This window comes from Podarcis tiliguerta (assembly GCF_965153285.1).
Source record: "Podarcis tiliguerta genome assembly, chromosome: 1".
NCBI classification, from domain to species: Eukaryota; Metazoa; Chordata; class Lepidosauria; order Squamata; family Lacertidae; genus Podarcis; species Podarcis tiliguerta.
Genome location: NC_139534.1, coordinates 91,434,151 through 91,458,023, shown reverse-complemented (window position 1 = coordinate 91,458,023; position 23,873 = coordinate 91,434,151). Strand labels below are relative to the sequence as shown.

Sequence of the window (23,873 nt, the reverse complement as noted above, 5' to 3'; positions counted from 1 at the left end):
GCTATCACCTGTTTTAAAAAGAAGAAAATAAATGTCAAAAGGCAGGCCTAGGGCCACCCCACAACTGTCTGTCTGTATGTCTTTTTTCTGGGTTAGAATGTTCTTCAGAGTTCTTATGGGGGCAGAAATGCAAATTAAAACAGGAATGGAACAGAACAGAATTAAAATGAATACATATGAAAGTGAATTAGACTGAACTGTCTATCCCAAACTCAGCCCTCCAGATGTTTTGGGGCTACAAATCCCATCATCCCTGACTACTGGTCATGTTAGCTAGGGATGATGGGAGTTGTAGTCCCAAAACATCTGGAGGGCCAAATTTGGGGATGCCTGGTCTATCCCTAGTTGATGTGACTATTCAATGAGCAACTCATCTAGAACATCCTGCCAATCAGTTAGCAGCATTTTATCACACATCTGCACCCAATCAACAATCCAGGGAAGCAAAGGACAAGTTAAATTATCCTCACCAATTTTCATAATAAGTTTCCACATCACTTTCATATATAAAACAAGTTTTCACTGAAATACTGTTTGGTTCCAAGGATTTTGCAAACAGCAACGAAGGTCATGTTACCCACCCTCTCCTCAAAATAATAATAATAATAATCTGACTCTTAACTGATTTGGAAGTTGCTAAAGATTCCTAAACAATGTAAGTTGTTGTTGCTTAGGTCGGAAGCTTTTCAAAAGGGTTGCCTATGGCCATATCAAGACTAGGAAACTGATTGTATTGTGTTGCATTGCAGTTTAGTCTCAGCATCTGACAATGTTTGAAATGCATATATATAGTACTTCATTTCCCTAGAACTACAGACTCAGTTTTTTATTTCTGTTTTTCTAATCACACTGAGTATATTTTCCATTAATTAATAAATCTGAAAAATGGGGAGGTAGTTGTGGTGACAAGGCTTGGTTCCATTGAATCAAGACCATGAAGTCACCAGGCTTATTTTGTGCTTTTTAAAAAAAAAATCTGTGGTAAAATTGCACAAATTGGCATAAATATTTTTTTTTATTGTTTGGTTTTATAAAGTGACTGTTATGCTAAACAAAGGAGGAGTGGCAGGGGCTATCCAGGGGAGGTACAGAAAGGCTTGCTTCTATTTCATGTGGTACAAAGTTTCCCATGGATGTTGAACGCTAAACAACAACTGAAGGGATACACATAAAATGTGCCGTCACCTCATGTGATTACCCCATGGCAGAAGGTTGTAAGGAAATTCTGCAGGCCTGGATACATCCCTAATAGTTTTGCTCCATGTTCTCCTTACCATGTTGTGCCAGATAAACCAGCGGTGTATGAAATACAGTCTAAGAGATTCAGCTTCTGGAGAGCTAATAGGCTGCCGTACATCGCAGTCATGGATCTTACGCCACCTGCTGTTGTCATCACAGCCACAATGGGAACCTGAATAAATTTGAGAGCAGTTATTCACAAATATGCAGAAGAGGGAAGATTGAAGGACTGAGCAGAAAAACACACTCTTTTTTTTTTTTTTACAAAAAAAGCTTAATCACATATCCGAAAACCTCATCAGGGATGGAAGATTCTATCAATTTCAGTTTCTCTAACTTTCCTCGGTCTTAAATTGAGTTCACTACATTTCCATTTATCTATATATTTAAATAAAATGTTCTCACAATATTCGCCAGCATTTTAGTACACATCTTTATATGCGATTTTGCCAAAGATACACAGTTTTTGTTGAAGAACTGCATCACAAAATGAGGAGAAATGTGGATTTTGGTTTTTGTTCTGGTACCTTGGCTGTGGAATGCCCTCGCCATTTCCATTTGCTGAGCACCATGCTTCATTTTGGCCTTTAGTGAGGGGGCATCAAAATCAGTGGCGTAGCGTGGGGGGTGCAGGGGGGGCCGGCCGCACCGAGCGCAACATCGGGGGGGCGCGCTCGCACTCGCAGCTCTCTGCCCCTACCTGGCTCACTCACTCTCTCTCATTGCAGTGCTGGCTGTGCAAATCCGAGCCGAGCCGCCGGGTCGCCACCCACTGTGGAGGGGGGGTGCCAGGCATGCGGTGCGGTGCGGAGAGAGAGCGAGGGACTATCTGGGGGAGGGACAGTGCGGCGGGGGGTGCAAATTACTTGCCTTGCCCCGGGTTAGGGGGCACAAATTACTTGCCTTGCCCCGGGTGCTGACAACCCACGCAACGCCACTGATCAAAATGGAAGGTGCAGGAACTGCTGCTGCTGCTGCTTGGGCTGCCTCCTAAGTTGTCTGTTTCCCAGCTTGCTCACATGAAAGCACAGGTGAGTTGGGGGAGATGACAACAGCTGTGGAGCATTACACAGATGCTGATAGCATCCCCAAAACTCAGGGCACTGAAGTGTTGAAGTGAGGGTCCTAGGAAATTAATGAGTGAAGGCGAACAGAAGGAGTAAAAAGGATACGCCAATACTCTTACGGAAGGAGGAAGAGAGAGAAAACGTGAAGGCAGAAGGATAAGTGGATTGGCTGCAAGCACAGCCAGAGCAAAGAATGACTAAGAGCAATTCTGGGCTGTTCACAGTTATGCCAAACCAGGAAGCAAACACTGTAAAATACCATAGACTGGTGAAGAGGACCAATACACTACAGGGGGGAAACCACATGGTGTAGGTAGGCAGGAAGGCTCTACATTATGGGATATGAGATAGAAAATGTGTCCTGTGGTGAAAAGGGATTTCCAAGAGCTAGTGGTACAGGTCCCCCCAGGTAGTCCTGGGACTCTCAGGATCCTTGGGACCTAAAGAAGATTATTTCTGACAATGGTGAATACAGGCAAGTGTATAATAATGCACACTAGGGCAAACAAATCTTAACAGAATCATTTATCAACTTCTGCTCACACAATGACCGCTCCCCGCTTAAAACGGGGGCCGCCCTTTGCGTGGACGCGCGCAGCCCCTAGATCTGGAGCGGCTCCATCAGCATAGGCTTGGCTTTACCTTCCCTCAGGTGGGATACCTGGAGGTCTCTGCCTACCTCAGTCAGTTGTCCAATCCCACCTGGGGAAGCGTTGCCAAGGAGACCAGGCCAGGTAGGGGAGGGATTACCTGCCCACACAATAGAGGGAGGATCTTACCTGGGAATCCTCACTTGGCTCCAGAGCTTCTCCCACCCTACCCACCCTCAGTTAATGTCTTATTGTGCAGGTTAACTTTTCTTCACAGGTATTCGGGCGCTGCTATGTTAAGGTCGCTGTTAAAGGGCCGGAAAGGAATTTTCCTGCATTGGCAGGTTTCGCCTTTCCCGTAGCAAAACGTCACAACTTTGGCGGTATCAGGCCTTGGGCAGAATACTTTAGTCCATCTTCCTCTTTGCGACGGCGATACCAGGGTTCCCCGTTAAAGGGGTTTCTGAAGGGAGGCTTTGACCGTACGCCAAAAGGTCGTTATTGCTCTCCCCTGCGGCGGCGGCATAACAGGGGCAGCTATCTCTGCTTGAACATATGTTCTCCAGAGCCGGCCCATCCCCACACACACACACTGGATAACCCTGGTGCTCCCTAGGTCCCCGGCTGGGGACTGGGGGGGAGAACGCCCAATGCCTGAGCCAAGGTCTACCCACATTTGAAATTTAATAAAGTTGTGGCCAATTTAATCCCATAGCACGTTGTCTTGAGTCATTATTCCACATGATGGGGGGGACCGCTAGGGATCTGGGGACTCTGCCTGTCCACGCAATCTAGGCTTCTCACTCTTTTTCTGTCTCCAGAGACTTCCAGAGCTCTCCCTTCAGGGCCCAACTCTCCACACATCCTCCTCCCACTAGGGATTAACTTTAAAGATGTGTACGGCAAACAATTATTTTATGTTACAATAGTATACATGAATGTGTGAGATATTATGCATGAATTAGACCATATGAAATAGACCTTCTCGGTAGTGGCGCCTGCCCTGTGGAACGCCCTCCCAAATTATTATTATTATTATGCATGGATGAACATGTGGCATGGACATATATGAATCCCTTTGCCACCGTTTTCTCTGCTCATCTTACATTGTGGCGGACATTATACCTCATCATCCTGCAGATCATCTTGAAGATTAAGAGCATTTTTCAAAGCAGCAGCAACATATTTCTTGCGCTTACAAATGAAGTCCTGCTCCTCTGGGCATACATCAAATCCCAAGCGCATGTCTAGGTCATTCTGGCTAAATGATACAAACTCATATCATAAACCTGAGCAGCTAAATACACATAGTATATGCATTATGATTTGAAGAAATTCCAGCACTCCAATGTTTGCTGTCAACAATTTGTATTTGGCACTATTTGACAGCTGACATGTAAAGGTATGCAGTATTTAACAGCAGTTGATAAAGAACTTGGAACAATATTTCACATTTGATTGGTGAGTTTATAATATTTCATATTAGGCAACTGCCAAAGTTGAAAACAATGAAGAACTGCCAACCAGTTTAAAGAATCTAGAAGGTGGAAGTACAAATCCTAGATTCAAATCTGAGTTTGTTTGTTTTTTATTTTAAAAAATGTGTTCAAAATCCAAATGTCAAAAAGAGAAATTATGTCAAATTTTGAAAAATTGTCACTGATCTAGCTTGAAACATCAGAAGTTGAACCCATGCCTTCCCCCATTCCTACACAAAGTACTTTAGCACTACATGCATACCTATAAAAGGCAAGTAGAGAAGGATGCTCAGAAGGGAAGGTTACTTTTAAAGCAATTTCAGAAAGCTGCAAATTCTTTTAAATTTTATACACACACACACACACGGCAAAGATTGAACTGCAAAGTCACTGCAAGGAGAAAAATGCTTACCAGTTTTCAGCTGTCACAAATACATCATATGCTTTGTCCTATAATAAAAATAAAAAAGTTATGATTTCCATAATCTTCAAAAGAATTTTGTTTGTTCTCCTCCTTTATTAGTCAAACTTGATGATCATAATAAATAATAAGTTGAACCATCCTAACGTGATGTCTTGCAATTCATTGCTCTCGGACTCCATCAGTTCAGTTTACACAAGGGAAGTATGCTTTACAAAATGCATATACAGTGGTACCTCGGGTTACATACTCTTCAGGTTACATACCCTTCAGGTTACAGACTCTGCTAACCCAGAAATAGTGCTTCAGGTTAAGAACTTTGCTTCAGGATGAGAACAGAAATCGTGCTCCGGCGGTGCAGCAGCAGCAGGAGGCCCCATTAGCTAAAGTGGTGCTTCAGGTTAAGAACAGTTTCAGGTTAAGTACGGACCTCCGGAATGAATTAAGTACTTAACCCGAGGTACCACTGTAACAGTAACTTACAACATTCATGCAACAGATCATTCAAGGAGTTAACTTCAGGTTATAAAGAATAAGTCGGCAGATGCAGGTTCAGTGCTTATCCATTCTCTGACCTGTTTCAGATTTCAAACCTGTAACACCCACAATGTCCATCTCTGTATATCTGCTGCACCTTTGTACACTGCATTTTGCCCCTATCTGAGAGCTACTTTCAAGCTTACACTGGCTCCCTGCACACAAAATGGCTGCTTCATTCATTTCAACAGAAGGCCAAATCTGCATGCAAATTACTTCAGACCAATGGATCAACTCTCTCTATTAAAAATAATGGGGAGTGGAGTCCTATGCATACAAAAGGTTTGAACACATACAGATCTCGCCACTGGAAGAATCAACGGTCAGCTACAATCCAGACAAGCAAATTACTAAACCACATTTTTTCTATTTACAGGTAGGTAGCTGTGTTGGTCTGCCATAGTCGAAACAAAATAAAGAATTTCCTTCCAGTAGCACCTTAGAGACCAAATAAGTTTGTGATTGGTATGGACTTTCGTGTGCATGCACATTTCTTCAATCTTCCTTACCAGGTGCTCTCCAGATGTTCTGGACTACAACCCACATAGAAAACAAAATAAAATTGTTTGCAATCAGGACTCACGTTTGATATTTCCACTCTCTCTCCTATGCGAAGCTGATTCAAGGGCAAAGTTAGGGAGTTCGTGTGCCTTTTATCTGAACACTGAAGGAGGAAAAACAAATGGTCGCAACACAATATGTTTTTAAAACCAGAAGGCATATTGCTTACCTAAAAGTTGCCTGTCTCCTACTGCAATGACTAGAGAGCAGAATTACTAGTAATGGATATATTGTGTAAACAGCACAAATTAAATTACATAATTCTGTGCAGAATTCCCCCATTTGCATCATTTTTTCCTATTATTATTCTTATTGGAAAAACAAGAATCACAGGAATAATGAATGACACAAATAAATAGACCAAGTTTTTGCATGTCATTTGTGTATCACAAAAATAGCATATTGAATTTGCAGTAATATCTACAGCATGCGATTCATTATTAGTGTTCAATGTATAAGCTCTAAGTTCATGAATTTGTTTAAACAAAAACAAAGGGGAAACATGTCAACTGTAGTTTATTTGTTAATCTCTCAAGGAGGGATATTTCCCAAACTGTTTTATACCAATTGTCTAATGTTGCGTCAGAAAGGTCTTTCCAGTGTCTGGTTATGTTGCTTACTAATAAATAAATAAATGGCTTGTTGTTGTTTAGTCGTTTAGTCGTGTCCGACTCTTCGTGACCCCATGGACCAGAGCACGCCAGGCACTCCTGTCTTTCACTGCCTCCCGCAGTTTGGTCAGACTCATGTTTGTAGCTTCAAGAACACTGTCCAACCATCTCGTCCTCTGTCATCCCCTTCTTATTGTGCCCTGCATCTTTCCCAACATCAGGGTATTTTCTAGGGAAAAGACCCTTCATGGATCCCCTTCATGGATCACTGCCTTCATGGGAAAAGACCCTTCATGGATCCCCTTCATGGATCACTGCCTTGCCGTGGCGAAGGGGATTGAATAACTCAGAGAAGCTATGAGCTATGCCATGCAGGGCCACCCAAGATGGACAGGTCATAGTGGAGAGTTTTGACCAAACGTGATCCACCTGGAGCAGGAACCGGCAAGCCACTCCAGTATCCCTGCCAAGAAAACTCCATGGACAAAGACAACAGGCAATAAATGGCTTACTAATTATTTATTATGTAAATCCAGATTGCTGCCTTGAAATATATTTAATAAAGCTCATTCTGGTTTGACATCCAATTGTTCTATTAATTTCTTTAAATATCAAATTCCAGAAAGGCTGCACTTTTGTACATTCCCACCATATGTGGAGATTTCATTCATTCATTCATTCATTCATTCATTCATTTTGTATACCACCCTTTGTAGATCTCAGGACGGTTCACAGCATAAAAATACAAGACCCACCAGCAATGTGGTGAGGCGCCAGAATGAATCATTGCCAGCTTCCTGGGGGGTTATCATTTGTTTTTATTAGAGATAATAGGGCCCAGATGTATTTAAGATTTTACTAAATATTCATAACTAAGTCCCATCAAAAGCAGTAGGACAACTAACTTCTATTCGTTTTAGTGGGTCATGACTAGGGATGGATGAATTTATCAATATCATTTTCTCTTTGTTTCTCACTATTCCCATATTTGGTTCAGTTCTCAATAGTTCACCAGTTTGCATTTTTAAAATAGCATGTTAGTGCATTTTTGCCTAATACTCACATTTTTGCAAAGCCATTTTCCCTAATATAATGCCTTTTTCTATATTGTTTTCACGGATATATGCATTTGTATGCACAACTTACCCTAGCAGATGCATTCTTGGTACGCATTACTTGACTGGAAAACTGCGTTGCAAAATTCAGAGAAGCACACATTTTGCAGGATGACTGTGTTTTGGTTTGTGTACTATTTCAGAAAGCCACTCGCGAACTAAGGAGGGGGGGATTGCGGGCTCACGCCACAAATTAAGTAGATTCCTTAAAGGCAAACTAAACTGAATTTCTCTTCCATCTCTATGATCAAGTGTAACTGATCATGAAAGTTTGCATTGACTGATAAGCAATTGATACGGGAGCACCTGATTCTAGGTCCTTTAAACCTAGCTCGCTGCATTCCAAACATCTGAATGTGTTGACACCTGCACAGGGAATCTCTTAAGTACAGTACAATGGAACATGCTATTCTTAAAAGGCCAGCTTTTGCATTTCTGTGTTTTAAACCAACTACTATGGCCTCATTATGACTACATAAAACTAATTACGAATACGTAACCTGGAGGTGACATTTTTGCCAGATACAGAGCTGGGCTTTGCAGGATAGGGTGCAGCTTCCATGTTTGGTGGGGCATTCACTATTGTGCCCACCTCCCTCTTTATTTACACATAAATCATAGCTTCTGTTGCCTCTCTCCTAATTTCAGTTTCTGGTTTCTAATGTCATTCATAACTTCCCCATGCCCCTAGTCCTTGTAAAAAAATTCCACATTCCTTAGAAAAACCAAATTGTAAGAGCAGAACTAAATTGTGAAACAAGCAAAGAGCATGCATTTTGCTTGACGTGCTAAGTATTCTGGCCAGCACAGCCTGCAGATTTTATTGATGGTGTTCAACTTGGCATTTGAAATGGATGACCACTACTTACACAAATGCCGCGTTTATTTGGGAATTCCACCTCCAGGTGTGGGTTACAGTACTTGACATAGTGGAACACTGTGGAGTTTGGTGGGGCATATCTAGAACCATCGCCCAGTAAAATGCTCTGAGTATCTTCAAGGGATCCTTTCACTGTAAATGTGAATTTTTCTCCTGAGTGCAGAGCAGAGAACACAAAAGAACTTCAGTATTAAAGTACACAGAAGCAGTGCTTTTTCTCTTTAAAAAAAAATGCTTAGGGGTACTCTCATTTTCCTACTCATATTGAAATACTGCCCCTCAATGAGGCCAAACTTAGATTCACAAAATGTTGAGGGGTATGCGTACCTCTGCGTACCCCCCAGGAAAAAAAAGCACTGCACAGAAGTACATCTTTATTTAGAATATTTGTAACCCCTCCCACCAAGACCAGGACAGTGTACCTGTGCTTATCCTAGTTTATCCTTACAACAGAGCTAGGCCAAGTCAAGAGATAGCAACTTGCTCAAAGCCCCCCAGCCTGCCAAGAAGCGTTTGGAGAGCTGGGGTGGGGGTGGGGTTTTCATGGGGGAAAGCTGCACAATGATGACCATAATACCTTCTTCCCCATTGCAACTGCAGGGGGGCTGCAGTTTGGCAGGCTGTGATGGGGGAATACAATTCCCCACATGCGGAAGCAGCAAAATTTTGCAGGGGGAAAAAGGTGGATTTTGGTAGTGTCAGGAGAGAGGGTGGAAAGCAATTTTGCACACAGAAAGCATATTTTTAGTTGGAGCAAGAGTAGGATCTGTCTGCAGAGCTAATGGGAAAATGAGCAACATTTACATGTCGTCTTATGCTTCCAGACTTTCTGCAGCAATTGCCAGGAATCAAGGGTACCACCACCTGTTCTGTGCTAAGTAAGGAAAGGAGGAGAGTTAGTTTGATGAAACGTGTTCAACATGCACATTATCAGCCCATGATATGGAGATGGAGTTTAAAGCTGGATCCAAGTATACTGAGTCCTTATTCAACGAACCTGATACTAATTTCAATCCTGCCTGCACTGAAGTCCTCTGAGGACTGTGTGCTTGATAGCTAGCGAGGTAAAATAATTAATAATCTTACTTCTAGCTTTTTTCTTCTTTTCTCTTCCATACACCTCTACTTTTAGACAGCCAAGTTCCCGAGACTGCAAGGTAAAAGACAGCAACTGCAGACCTCCAACATTTCATATAAAAAATAGGGTAACATTTGTCAGCATACACCTCTCTTCTCACACCAGATGCCCTGGCAGTGTCCTTTATTACAAACTGTTGAAGGCTCTTAGCTCTTTACAGGTGTTATAATTAGGGCAATATAGTTGAAGAAGAAGAAGAAGAGTTTGGATTTGATATCCTGCCTTTCATTCCCTTTAAGGAGTCTCAAAGCGGCTAATATTCTCCTTTCCCTTCCTCCCCCACAACAAACACTCTGTGAGGTGAGTGGGGCTGAGAGACTTCAAAGAAGTGTGACTGGCCCAAGGTCCCCCAGCAGCTGCATGTGGAGGAGCAGGGAAGCGAACCTGGTTCCCCAGATTACGAGACTACCGCTCTTAACCACTACACCACACTGGCTCCAAACTGTAGTTTTCCAAGTCCTGGAAAACTACAGTTTGAAGTGGAGAGATTGTTCTATCCTCGGAGGCTCCTCACTGTCATGACCCCAGAGTCCAGCAGACACCAAGTCTGGGGCAACCCAGTCAAATGGGCCAGGTACAAATAATAAAATTATCATTATTATTAATACAGAGTCACCACCAAACTAGGTTCCTGACTCTGAGTCTGGTGCTAGTGATCAGATGACTACTGAACTGGCAAACGGGAGCCCCCTAAAGCAGCTCCCACAGCACTGAGGCCCATAGAGTCAGAGCCAGGATGCTACAGAACAGGGTTGGGGAACCTCCGGCCCACAGGTCGATCTTGGCCCACACGGCAATTTTCCTTAAACCACACCCACCCACTCATTACATCAGTTAATTGGTGAGAGTACAGGCTTCAAGAGACATCTCCCCCAGGCAGCTAATATTTCCAAAAGGCACCCTTTCCCTCCCTTCGCTTCCCATCAGGTGATCAGGAACAGAGGAAAATTGTCTTTTGAGTGAATTGTCTGTGCATAGAACTCAAACAGCTGTCTGAGAGCAAAAGGGAGGCCATCACACAGGTCAGCAAATGTGTTGGCCTCTCACGACATACAAAATTGGTGCCCACTTCACTCTGCCTAGTGGTAGGATAGGCCGTCCTGGGCAAGGAAGTATTTGCTTATTTATTTCAAACACCCACCTTTCCATATAAAACTTCAGAAAAAGAGGTATAATAGGTATGAATACAAAAGAACGTACCACCAGTACTCCATTTGTAGCAAGGCTTTCAGGAAAATCGGGCCTGGTTAAAAGAAAGAAAATGAAAATTTTTGGATGCATTATTTGGCTATAGAACTGCATTGTAAGATTTGGAAAATTTTGAAGTACGGCTGTGCTTCAGCTCATATATTGTTTCAGAAAGTGTGAATTTGGTAGACTTGCCTTTAAATGCAAACTGAGCCAAATACCCACCCTTTTCCCCTACTAGGGTAAAGTGTCCATTACGATGCATGTATTAATTTCATTGGGTCTACACTTCATAAATTAAACTGATACCCTTTGTCATCTCAGGTGTTACTCACATCTGTTCCAAAGTGAACTCCACTTCCAGCACCTCATCCTTCTGACATTGGAAAAGGGAACGTAAAAAAAGGAAAGGAAATGTTCAAAATAATAACATTGAAAAATATGCTTCTGAACTGATGCTGTTCTATTTCGCTGGGAGCTCCTTCGCAAGCAACCCTTTCCTATAAGATATTCCTTCCCCTTGTGTGTGTATCCTGTTACACTGGCAACAAATATCTATTTCAATGTGCTTAGGTATGTTCCTGCTGTTGAGGGCCTCGCCTGCCTCCTTCCATCTGGGCTCTGTTTTTGTTTTTTAAATTGCTTTTATTTATTTTTTAACAGTCATTTTAAATTGTAATTGATATTAATGCTGTATTCTTAGTTTTAGATTTTATGATTTATGTGGAATTTTTTTTCCATTTGGTGTGTTTTATTTATTGCTTATGACATTTGTTATGTTGGTAATTATGTAAATCTTGTCATGTTGTAAGCCGCCTTGAGCATTGTTTTAACTATGGAAAGGCAGCATACAAATAAAATGAGGGTGGTGATGTTGTTCCATTACATGCAGCAAAGCAGAATCCTGTGTTCCTCTATGATGCACCAGAACATATTTTGTACACAACAGGTAAGGTTCGTAAATGTGCCAATCTAGCCGGCTCCCTAGCTGATGTACTAGCTGACTCCCTTACATAATTTATATGGGAAAACACAAGAATTCTAAACCCCAATAAACTCAATAGTCCAAAAATTTAGGCACATGATAAAGACATAAGAAATTCGGTTACATTTTACATACGTTTAAATAATTTCCATATATACTTTTTAATTGAAGAATTCCAAGAAGCTACACGAAGGCGTGACCTTATACATATGCAAATTTGTCAAACTGGCATGCCTAGTTGGTTTCTAATTGAAAATTTCTATAAGTACCGTATTTTTTGCTCCGTAAGACGCACCTGACCATAAGGCACACCTACTATTTGGGGGGGGGGGATTCAAGAAAAAAAATATTATTTAAAGGGAGCGCTGAGCAGAGCCTGTATGCATCCCAGGCTCTGCTCAGCGCTCCCTTTCATGAGCCTCGTGGAGCATGTGTGCGGTGCTTGCAGGCTCTTCCCCAAGGAGGGAGAAGGGTGGGGAAAAGCCCCCAAGAGCCACACACACACTCCGCGCAGCTCTTAAAAGGGAGCGCAGTTCTTGGGGACTTTTGCGGGAGGTGGGGAGAGTGAGAGAGCCTCGCTCTGTCCCTTCCCCCACCTCCCACAAAAGCCAGGGATAGCCGCACGAAGCCTCTGCAGGGCAGCGGGATGAAGGCTCCCCGCTGCCCTGCAGAGGCTTCGTGGGCTACCCCAGAGCTGCTCAGGAGTTTGTCGGGGCTGGCAGGGGAAGCCTGGCTTTCCCCCACCCCCTGCCCCAAAAAGCAGCTCGGGGAGCAGTGGAAAGGCTGCGCGCAGCCTTCCCGCTGCTCCCGGAGCTTTTCGGGGCTGGCGGGGGAAGCCCAGGTCCCCACCCCCACCCCCAGGGACCACACATTCACTCCATAAGATGCACAGATATTTCCCCTTAGTTTTAAGAGGGGAAAAGTGCATCTTATGGAGTGAAAAATACAGTAACTGATATATTTGCCTATATGCATTGCTGTGAATCTAAAGTTGGGTTTTCCAACCAATCTCTAAAACAAGGCACCAAACTATTAAAAAAAAGCCTTTAAGAAAATGATGCCTACAATAAGCCATTTTGAAAACCACTCTGACAAATATCACAGAATGAATTACAGAGGAGAACAGAAACGAGAGACATGTATAAACTATATAAACTATAGACAAGTACAATATATATAATGAAAAGATAAAAAGTCTGGAAAATTACTCTGCATGGCAGGTGTTAAATGTGGATACTGAAGGAATGAGAAACAATAGTATACACTGAACTAATTAACTATAAATTACAGGATATTTCAAAGAAGCCCTTATTAGTCTGCATCCCATCCTCCCAAACTGTACATAATTTTGTCTCTCACCTGTTGGTTCAGTTCAAAATGCTTATAGACTGTTTCACCGGGCTGGAGCTGAGCTATATCAAAAAGAACTGTGCAAAGCTGGTCGTCCCTGAAGGGATTATCTTCATCACATACTTTCAGTTCTAGTACATTCTAGGGAATAGGGAAAATTAGTCAATGTGTGGTGGGCAAAACCATTTTGGAGACAGGCAGCATTAGTGTATGCTTGGGGTATTCAAAGGAGTATTTGAAATGGTGGGTGTTGTAGTATTGACTTCTGAACACCAGAGCAACCACCTCTTCTTGACACATCATAAAAATTTATCCTGCTCTTCTTCCATCACGATAAGGAATGAAAAATGGGTCATGGTGGCAGTGAATGACAATCAGCTGGTTCAGGAAGAAGAGAGGGAGTAAAATAATTGGTTGCTTTAGGCACAGGAGGAACATTTAATGGTAACATGACTCACAACCCTGCTAAAACACACTAAAGATACTCAACCATCACTTAACTACTTTAAAAAGGTCAGTGTCCCCGTGTAGGAGGAATCTTCCCAAATCCAGCCCAAGATAGCAGCACCTAGATCTTCAAAACAAAGCCTTAGATTGAATATCTTTTGCTTCTTATTTACATTGATTAAACTAATTAGAACTCTGCTCCCCCTGACAGTGATACTGGAAACGTCAGAAATTACACATCACTGTTGTAATTATTATTGCTATATATTTATTTATACCCCGCCTTTTTCCATGACAGGCATTCAAGACAGCTTACAGATGAAATAGGAACAGCTAAAAACATAGGGGAGGGAAACAATAATTTAAGAACAATTAAAAATTTATATAATTTAAACTATATATAAGTGTAAAAGATCCAGTGCTTTTTTTCTTTAAAAAAATGTTTAGGGGTACTCTCATATTGAAATACTCATATTGAAATACTGCCCCTCAATGAGGCCAAACATAAATTCACAAAATGTTTAGGGGTATGCATACCCCTGCATCCCCCAGGAAAAAAAGCACAGAAAAGATCTATTCAAAAATATGCAGATAATTACAATAAAAACATCACAGCACAAACCCTTTCATTAAATGCAGTCAATTTCCAAAAGCCTGCAAGAAGTCAACAGGGAGGGAACCAGTCTAATTTTTCTAAGGAGGGAACTCCAAAATCTGGGAGCAGCCACCAAGAAGGCCCTCTCTCACATAATAATAAAAAATAATAATTTTATTATTTATACCCTGCCCATCTGGCTAGGTTTCCCCAGCCACTCTGGGTGGCTTACAGCATATATCAAACATTAAAAACTTCCCTAAACAGGGCTGCCTTCAGGTGTCTTCTAAAAGTTATATAGTTCTTTATTTCCTTGACATCTAAAAAGTAGGCATTCCACAGGGAGCATGTCTGTGAGGGTTACAGGACCAAGAGAAGGGCCCGCCCTGAAGATCACATAACCCACGCAGGTTCATATGACGGAATATGGTGTTTCAGATAGCTAGGACCTAAGCCGTAGAGAGCTTTATAGGTCATAGCCATCACTTCAAATTGTGCCTGGAATGAACTGGTACCCAGTGGAGCTACTGTGAAAAATGAGTTGTATGCTCCCTATAATTAGAGTTTAGAGCTGTCCCGGGAGATTATTTAGAAATCTGATCTAAGAGAGACTAACGAAAATTATGAAACTTGTTTAGATCTGTGGTGACTTTTTCAGCATATACTTCGAACCACACTCAGGCCTCCTTCATATGCAGAGCATATGTGGGAGCTGTTCCCACATGACACATCACTGAGGTTATCAAGATAACTTAGGTAAGGACAGTCACTATTCATCTAATAGATACAAACATGATTTTATTGTGATACTCTTTCATAAGTCACTGTGGGAATCCAGACAGAAAAGAAACCTGACAACACTTTACTGATGAAACAGGGAGGAAGGGTAATAATTTGAGGAGAAAGGAACAGAGAAGTAGCTGGATTTGTAGCTGGTTTACTGACTGAACCCAAAAAGTACTCACTAATGGTTCCTTATTATTTTTGAAAAAAGCGACAAGTGGGATGCCGCAGGGTTTTGTTCTGGGCCCATTGTTCTTCAACATTTTTATAAATGACCTGGACAAAGGAATTGGGAGGATGCTCATCAGATTTGCAGATGACACCAAACTGGGAGGGGTAGCTTAACGTCATGAAAGACAGAATTGGAATTCAAGAGGACCTTAACAGACTGGACCAAACTAACAAAATGAATTTAAACAGGGACAAATGTAAGGTTCTGCACTTAGGCAGGAAGAACCAGAGCACAAAGATAAGTTGGGGGGGGGGACCCCTGGCTTGCAAGTAATACATGTGAAAAGGATGTAGGGGTCTTAGCAGAGCACAAGCTTCACATGAGTCAACATTGTGATGCAGCAGTAAAAAGAAAAAAAAAAGCAAATTCTATTCTAGGCTGCAACAACAGAAGTATAGTGTCCAGATGAAGGGAATTAATAGAACCACTCTATTCTGCATTGGTCAGACCACATCTGGAATACTGTGTCTAATTCTAGACACCACAATTTAAGAAGTATATTGACAAGCTGGAACATATGTAGAGGTAAAGGTAAAGGGACCCCTGACCATTAGGTCCAGTCGTGGCCGACTCTGGGGTTGCGGTGCTCATCTCACTTTCTTGGCCGAGGGAGACGGTGTACAGCTTCCGGGTCATGTGGCCAGCATGACTAAGCTGCTTCTGGCAAACCAGAGCAGCGCACGGAAACACCGTTTACCTTCCCGCCAGAGGAAGGTTATCTACTTGCACTTGGCGAGAGCCAGTGTGGTGTAGTGGTTAAGAGCGGTAGTTTCGTAATCTGGGGAACCGGGTTCGCGTCTCCGCTCCTCCACATGCAGCTGCTGGGTGACCTTGGGCTAGTCACACTTCTCTGAAGTCTCTCAGCCCCACTCACCTCACAGAGTGTTTGTTGTGGGGGAGGAAGGGAAAGGAGAATGTTAGCCGCTTTGAGACTGCTGAAGGGGAGTGAAAGGCGGGATATCAAATCCAAACTCCTCTTCTTCTTTCGAACTGCTAGCTTGGCAGGAGCAGGGACTGAGCAACGGGAGCTCACCCCGTCGCGGGGATTCGAAACGCCGACCTTCTGATCAGCAAGTCCTGGGCTCTGTGGTTTAACCCACAGTGCCACTCATGTCCCTTATATGTAGAGGAGGGCAACCAAGATGATCAAGGGTCTGGAAACCAAGGCTTAGGAGGAACGGTTGAGGGAGTTTGATATGTTTAGCCTAGAAAAGAGGAAACTGAGAGGAAATATGATAGCCATTTTCAAATATCTAAAGAGCTGTCATGAAAATGGAGCAAGATTTCTCCTGCTTCAGAGGCTAGGGCCCAAACCAACACCTTCAAGTTACAAGAAAGGAGACTCCGACTAAACAGAAAGAACTTTCTGAGAGTAAGAGCTGTTTAACAGTGGAATGGACTCCCTTGGGAAGTGGTATAGTCTCCTTCATTTTTAAGCAGAGCTTCTATGGCCATCTGTCATGAGTGCTTTAGTTGAGATTCCTGGATTGAGGGAGTTGGATGCCCTCAGGATCCCTTCCAACTCTACAATTCTATGATTCTGTGAAGAGGATGTGGCCCTTGATCAGGGAACTTTTGTGCACTACTGCATATGCCCAGCACCATCTTGAGGCTATTTCTGCCCTGCCACCACTACTGGGCAAAGAGGCTGATTAACTGAAATGTGGATGGAAAAAGAAGTGGAGGCTAACTTGGGAGCTGGCAACTGTTGACCAAGGAGGCAGAGAATTAGCTGTTTCTCCTCAGCTGAGAAGCATGTGACATCCAGATGTATGATGTGCACAGTCTTCTATGGGGAGAGGATCATAAGACATATCCAATACAAAAGAAAAGAGGGGGGGAGATCTGAATAAATGAGTGCAAGGGAAATACCTTTCCACATTGAAAAACCTATCTTTCTCCAAGTATTTATTGTTGACTTGGAGGCCCCTCATGAAACTGCGATGCCACTACAAATCTATGATGCTGTTATTTTGTCTTTCTTAGTTAAGGCCTTGTGCAGTGCAGGGAGGCGGTCAGCAAAACATATAGAGGAAAACTCACTCAGAACTATACACCCAGGGGCCATGTTCCCTCAGGGAAGATCTCTCTGGTTGCTAAGCAACACCTCCTCCTCCAGCCCTTCTGGCTTAGCTGACTTACTGATAACAGAATTAACCCTCTAGTTGCATACTAAATGATCCCTGCTGTTGTACTTATCAACATGGTAGGTGTTTACTAAAATCAATAAAAACAACCAGTGAAAACCTCACCTTCACCACATTCTGGATTCTAAAATAGAAGATTTCATTCCAGACTGGATCGCTACTATTTGAGATGGCTTTCGTCCGGGTATTACCATAGGAAGCTGTCGGTAACCTCAAACTTATGTAACAATCACTTGGACTTACTGCATGTTTTAAAAACAACAACAACCAGTTAAAACCAATTACAATGTATTCTCACCTCACCTTCACCATACTCTGTATTCTAAAATAGAAGGTTTCATTTCAAGCTGGATTACTGCTATTTGAGATGTTTTTTATCTGGCCACTAGCAAATAATGTTAGGAAAACATTCTTTACGAAACAGATACAGTGGTGCCTCGCAAGACGAAATTAATTCGTTCTGCAAGTTATTTCGTTCTACGAGTTTTTTCGTCTTGCGAAGCACCAATGTGTATTGACGGTTTCCCATAGGAATGCATTGGCGGTTTAAAAAAAAAGGCGCAAAACATTTCGTCTTGCGAAGCAAGCCCATAGGGAAATCCGTCTTGCGAAGCAACTCAGAAAACGAAAAACTCTTTCGTCTTGCGAGTTTTTCATCTTCCGAGACATTCGTCTTGCGAGGTACCACTGTAAAAGGTCCTGGAAGCTTTAAAGAGGGTTCCAGAACTTTTCTTTAGTGTGTAGAAGTGGCACTCTAGGCTTGATTCGTGTCAGCTGAAGGTGCAAATAAAGGGAGGAAGTTGCAGGCTGCAATTTCCGCACAAGGAAAGCACACACACACTGACAACAAAGTTTAGAAGTAAGACAATGTGTGCTGCTGATACTGTGAGTTTTGCTATGTCAGCATTGTTAATTACTAGACTGAGATTATACCGTGCTGGAGAGATAAACAAGGAATGTAAATAGGTTGTATATAATAGTAACAGAAATGCTTGTGTCAAGCAATAAAGAAGCTCTTGACTGTGAATTGAGTACTTACATAACAATCAATTTGTCTTACTATGTGTTTGTTTTTGGGGGGGTTAAGTCATTTAGTCTCAAAAAGACAGAGACTCTCTTATTTTACAAAGTGCTATATCTAGAAATATAGTGTCCTCTATCAATTAAAACATGGTTGGTGAACCTGTGTCCTCCACCCCGGGTGTTAAAAGGCAGAGGAAGAGCGCCAGGCAGGCCACAATTTATCCCACCCCCCCGAGAGCGGGCCCAAGTGCTGCTCATTGCTCAGTTGGGCCCGCTCCCCAGGGAACAACTGTCCTAAGACTGATGGCATTGGCCAATTGCCAGCAGGGCAATCCAACCAGCCATTGGTTGGATCACTGTGGTCTGGCCACAACATCGCCCACCATAGAAGGTGAGTGGATTGGTTGAACTCCAACTCCCATCAGCCCCAGCCAGCATGCCCAGTGGTCAGGAATGGTGGGAGTTAAGCCCTAGCAACATCTAGAGGGCCACAGCCTAGCCACCTGTGAATTAAAAGAAGGTTGTTGGCCTTCTAACATACACCTTGTAATTTGGAATATCTCATGTTCACGGTATTAGGATCAAGATATCAAACAAGTCAATCCTATTAATCATTTTCCTATCTTAATCCTGTTGAATAACAGCCTGCTATTCTGGCAAATAAAAAGTTACAGCATCATGTTCTTTTGAAATGATACTATGACTACAGATAACATGGGAAAGCTTGTTAGTGGCTATTGCAATCGGTGTTCTAAATGCTATATAACATAAAGCAAAGAGTAGCATCTGCCTTTTCCTTCTCAACAGACAGCATAGGCAGGCAAGGAATTTTGGGAGGAATTCCACGTTGTTGTGCTGTGTTATGGCAGCACAAGTATTTCTGCTTCCCACACAGAACAATTTCCTCTCTTCTCCCCCTGCACACTGTTTGGGGGTTCTTCTGACCTTTCAGAGCCAATTTTGGGGGGTCTGGGGGGTGCATGGTGGAAGGAGATGGGGGAAAGCCCTGTTGTGCAAAGGTGACTTATTGCACTGTCTCCTGCTAGCACATCTGTCTAACTGAATCTGGCCAAGCAACACCAACATGTCAACAGAGCCTACAGTGCCAATGACTACTGTGGCTTCCATTAAACAGTAACAACATAAAATGAATGAAAATATTCATTAAATGATTTTCACTAAATATATTTATTTAAATATCATTAAATATATAAAAATTTAAAATCAATATTTAAAAGGGATCTTAATATTAAATCAATCCATATTTATATGCCAGCATTTTGTGAGACAGATTTATAGCTACTCAGGATCTGCCAGATACTCACACACATCTGCTCGCTGGAGATTTCTAATTCTTATAACACGTACGGAGAGCAAACAGAAGGGAGGTACCTGTACCTGAAAGGCAAAGTGGAGAAAGGAGAAATATATAAGGAACACTTATAGTGAATTTACTTCCTTTCTCTGGGCAACGCTCAAGGCAGTTCACCATGAAGAAGAAGAAAAAGTAACAGATATCACAAAAGCACAGTAGTAAAAGATAAAATAGGTAAAGGTAAAGGATCCCTGACAGTTAAGTCCAGTCGCAGACGACTCTGAGGTTGTGGTGCTCATCTCGCTTTACTGGCTGAGGGAGCCAACATTTGTCCACAGACTGTTTTTCCGAGTCATGTGGCCAGCATGACTAAGCCGCTTCTGGCGAACCAGAGCAGCGCACGGAAATGCCATTTACCTTCCCACCAGAGCAGTACCTATTTATCTACTTGCACTTGACATGCTTTCGAACTGCTAGGTTGGCAGGAGCAGGGACTGAGCAACGGGAGCTCACCCCGTCGCGGGGATTCGAACCGCGACCTTCCGATCGGCAAGCCCTAGGCTCTGTGGTTTACACCACAGTGCCACCCGTGTCCCTAAGAGCTAAAATACACCCACATAAATAAAATGCCATTGGACAAAAGTTATAGAGAAGAGTTGGGGAACTGGCAGGCTGACTCTCCATTAGCCCCAATGAACAAGGTCAATGGGAGCTGTAATCTAAAAACAATCTGGGGGGGGGGCACATGTTACCCACCCCTCTTAGAGAGCTTGGCACTTCTCTCCTCCCCCAGCAGGGTTTGCTCATCTTTCTTCTATACAGGGTCTTATGAAATATGATTATGTCCCCCCCCCCCTTTACTATATTCTCCTTACTGCCACCAGGGCCTGTAAATTTGCCTTGCTTGACAGTACTGAAGTGGGGGGTTTTTTACTTGAAGATACTGCCTTGAACTACCTGCACATCCATGACTTGAGAAGCCTGAGACGTTGGTGATGCCATTTGGACCACTAAATGACATTCTCAGTCTTTCGAGCTATTAACAACTGTGTTGAAAGTAAGCTTCCTTTCCATTAGCTGTTTCTCCTGAAATTTGGGTGAAGGACAATGTGGCCCTCTTTAAGCAGCATGCCCTCAGCTGCGCATCACAAGTAGCACTCAGCACATGTAGTGGTGTTACATCTAATCAGCTCCCCTGGTACTTGAACACTTGAATAAAATTTATAATATTCAGACACCACATTGAGGAAGCAGGAAGGAGGAAGTAGATCGTTCAAGGTCTGAAAAGCTATTTCATAAGGATTTGCATCCTGAGTCACAGCAGTAGTGAAGGGTAGATGGGAATAAGACTTATCTCTGGTCTTTTGCACCCAAACAAAGAAGCATTAAGGCCTTTTGTTTGGCAGGCCTTATGTTATTTGTCCGGGTGGTAAGAGAATAATCACAAACAAATAGCTTCCACTCTTTGCAGGGAAGAGGAGATTCCCCTGGGGCAGGCAGAAAGAAAGGTGATGGAGGAAGGTGATTCATGTTGTCAGAGAGGCAGGAAGAGAAGCTGCTGCAAAATGAATGCAAAGGCACCAGTGAAATGCCTAGAAGGAACATTAGTGGCAAAAAGCAAAAGATGCCTCTTTAAGCTTTGAAATGTAGTGAGTTGAAAGCAGAGCAGAAACTGGAGGAGCAGGAGTTGGAATGATATATCGGGCCCTCCCTTAAAGAGGTGATAGGGATGGGAGAACGCTCTCGCCATTCCTATGTGAAGGGTATTCCATTAAAGGAATCCAGGGACTCGGTGGTTTGGTCAACCCCTGAGAGGGGTTTGTGCCCGTGCCTGAGTCCAGGGGGACATTTGGGTGGCGGAGTTAGCCCGTTCCCGGCTTTCCGTGTTCACCCTTGGCTGACCTATGCTGGAACCCTGGGTCAGCACTACCTGCATGGCAGGGAGCTAGTCAAATCAGAGCCTATGCAACCAGTCACTTTCTGTAATCAATAAAGTTGTGGCCTAAATTCTGCCAAAAACCAACCAAAATTTGAGTCATGTGTGAATTTATTTAGGTGGAAGGTTTCTGGGTCTGAACACGCAAATGCAACGAAAGCAAAAACACAGCACACTGGTTTGCTGTGGGGGTTTTTTTTTTGGGGGGGGTTAAAAAAAACAACTCATTGCCATTTGCGTTGTACCTATCCTTTGTTCATAAGAACAATTCTAATAATTGCCAAAGATAGCCTCTATTTGTTTTAACCTTTATTGATAACCTCCAGCTGCATTCCAGCCTTGTGTACAGGTCCTGTCCCCCCCATAAGTGCCATGACACACCTGCCAAGTGTCCAGTTGTAAGTGGGATGGCCCCCCTTTTAAGAAGGCACCCTGGGTTCTGCTTTCATCTCGGGGTGCCCCGATTTCATGCAGCAGGCAAGGGGGGCAAGGGTGAGTGGGGCATATGGCAAGCAGAGATGGCAAGCAGTGAGGGTGAGGGTGTGGGCAGGGCTGGTGGAAAGGGCAAGGCTGGGAGGCAGCGAGCGGGTGGGAAATGTCCTGGATCTTTGTTAGAAAATAATGGGAGGGTATGCCATGATACTAGTCCCAGCAGCAAACCATTAATTAAAATTTTAAAAGAAAAAATTAGAGAACATAAATCTCACCCATTTCCTCCCAAGTGGGCATTAATGTAATATAACGCAGGGTTCATCAATTAAAATGAAAACTCCTGTACATTTTCAGCATGGAATAACTGAGATCACTGGTTTCTACATACAATAGAAGGAACCCGAATGGATATCTTTTACTAAGGATTTCTGCTTCCTGAGCTTAGTCATGTAGCAGGTGAAGCAAACTGCATAGTGCTCAAATTCCAAGGTTTTGAAACCAGTGACTTCACTCTTGCATTTGTTAAGGCTTCCCAGCCTTGTGCAATGTAAAATGTTGCCACAGGCATCATTTGCATAATTGTTTTGTATGCATCAGATACATCTTTCATTCAACACCACCCACAAAGGATTCCTACAAGTTGTAGATTATGGTCTACAACTCCCTGCTTAAAAGTTACAACCTTTCCTACACAACCCACATGCAATATTGATGATATGACCAATCTACAGAGCATGCATATGTCTGTTTTAATTGTCCTTCCCAAGCTGTTTTACCTCTAAGAAAATTAACATGTGTTTTCCCTTATAGTGTTTATAACTACAATGCAAAGAAAAGGCACACAGGGAAGAAATCTAGGACTGAAAATTATAGTAGTTATAATTCTACCCGAAAATCCACACCCGGATTCACTCGAGAATTGCACTGACCTTCATTGAAGCTGCATCACAAACATGGCTCACCATCTTGTTGGGTTCAACAAAGATGCCATGTTTTCTCTCAGTCATTCAGCTTGTCGAGGGGCAAGCATTGGTGTCAATTTATAATTGGATGCCAGTTTAATCAACAGGTACCTAATTAAAGAACTGCCCTTAAACTTGGTCAACACAACTTGCAAGTCACAAAGCTGTACACAACCCATCAGCTAGTATGATGTTCCACTGGAGCCACAACCAACACCCTGTTTTTACTGCCTGTCTGAAATTCACATTAATAAATTTATTTATTTATATCACTACAGTTACTCCCCATCCTGTTGCCTACATCTGCACATTAGCAGAATCATATCCCATCATATTTTCCTCAGCTTTATTAGCCACATCCATTCCCCAATACTTAAATCTATGCTGTACGGTGTCTCACATCTTCCACTAGTCGTTCTTTTCAAAATGCTACCCTGTCGCTCAGAAATTTGAGCCCCATCTCTTTAAAACTCATTAACTTGAACACAGGCACTTGCTCTTCCTTCTGAAATTGCAGGTTCTGAGCTCGTGTCCATTGCCTGTTTTAAAGGATCATGCATTCCACACTTTGGGAATGGTTCTTGGCTGTATAAGGTACTCATTCAGCAGTCCCCTACCAAGCCCCATGCCCAGAGCACAATTGTTATGTTCACAGTTGGAGACAATATCTAAATAAATGGAGATATACACTTACAAGCAGTCACTGACACTGGAGAAATGCTATGAAATCACTGAGAGAGCTCCAAAGTCATGGGATCATGAATTGATCTGCGTCTTTGAAGAGTACAATATGCTGGTCTTTATTACTCAAGCTGCTCATATTATGAATAGCTGGACATTA

General features: G+C 42.8%; 2 protein-coding genes across 3 annotated transcripts in view; both read right to left on the bottom strand.

The window, feature by feature from the left end:
* The window catches only part of PLA2G4F (phospholipase A2 group IVF), a 158,080-nt gene that overhangs the window by 61,322 nt on the left and 72,885 nt on the right, over positions 1-23,873 (bottom strand). The window lies entirely within an intron of this gene.
* The window catches only part of LOC310681901 (cytosolic phospholipase A2 epsilon-like), a 41,981-nt gene that overhangs the window by 12,718 nt on the left and 5,390 nt on the right, over positions 1-23,873 (bottom strand). The window contains exons 1-12 of one of the 2 annotated variants that reach the window (XM_083449939.1): positions 23,000-23,066; positions 19,713-19,785; positions 17,470-17,606; positions 13,170-13,301; positions 11,161-11,201; positions 10,838-10,880; positions 9,586-9,649; positions 8,489-8,652; positions 5,916-5,996; positions 4,787-4,824; positions 4,022-4,157; positions 1,275-1,411 (exon numbers count right to left, since the gene is read on the bottom strand). In XM_083449939.1, the coding sequence (XP_083306065.1) occupies positions 1,275-1,411; positions 4,022-4,157; positions 4,787-4,824; positions 5,916-5,996; positions 8,489-8,652; positions 9,586-9,649; positions 10,838-10,880; positions 11,161-11,201; positions 13,170-13,301; positions 17,470-17,606; positions 19,713-19,785; positions 23,000-23,035 (1,082 nt within the window). In that variant the 5' untranslated portion in view covers positions 23,036-23,066. Of the gene's footprint in view, positions 1-1,274; positions 1,412-4,021; positions 4,158-4,786; positions 4,825-5,915; positions 5,997-8,488; positions 8,653-9,585; positions 9,650-10,837; positions 10,881-11,160; positions 11,202-13,169; positions 13,302-17,469; positions 17,607-19,712; positions 19,786-22,999; positions 23,067-23,873 lie in introns of those variants that run through there. The other variant, XM_083449938.1, reaches the window with a different exon arrangement.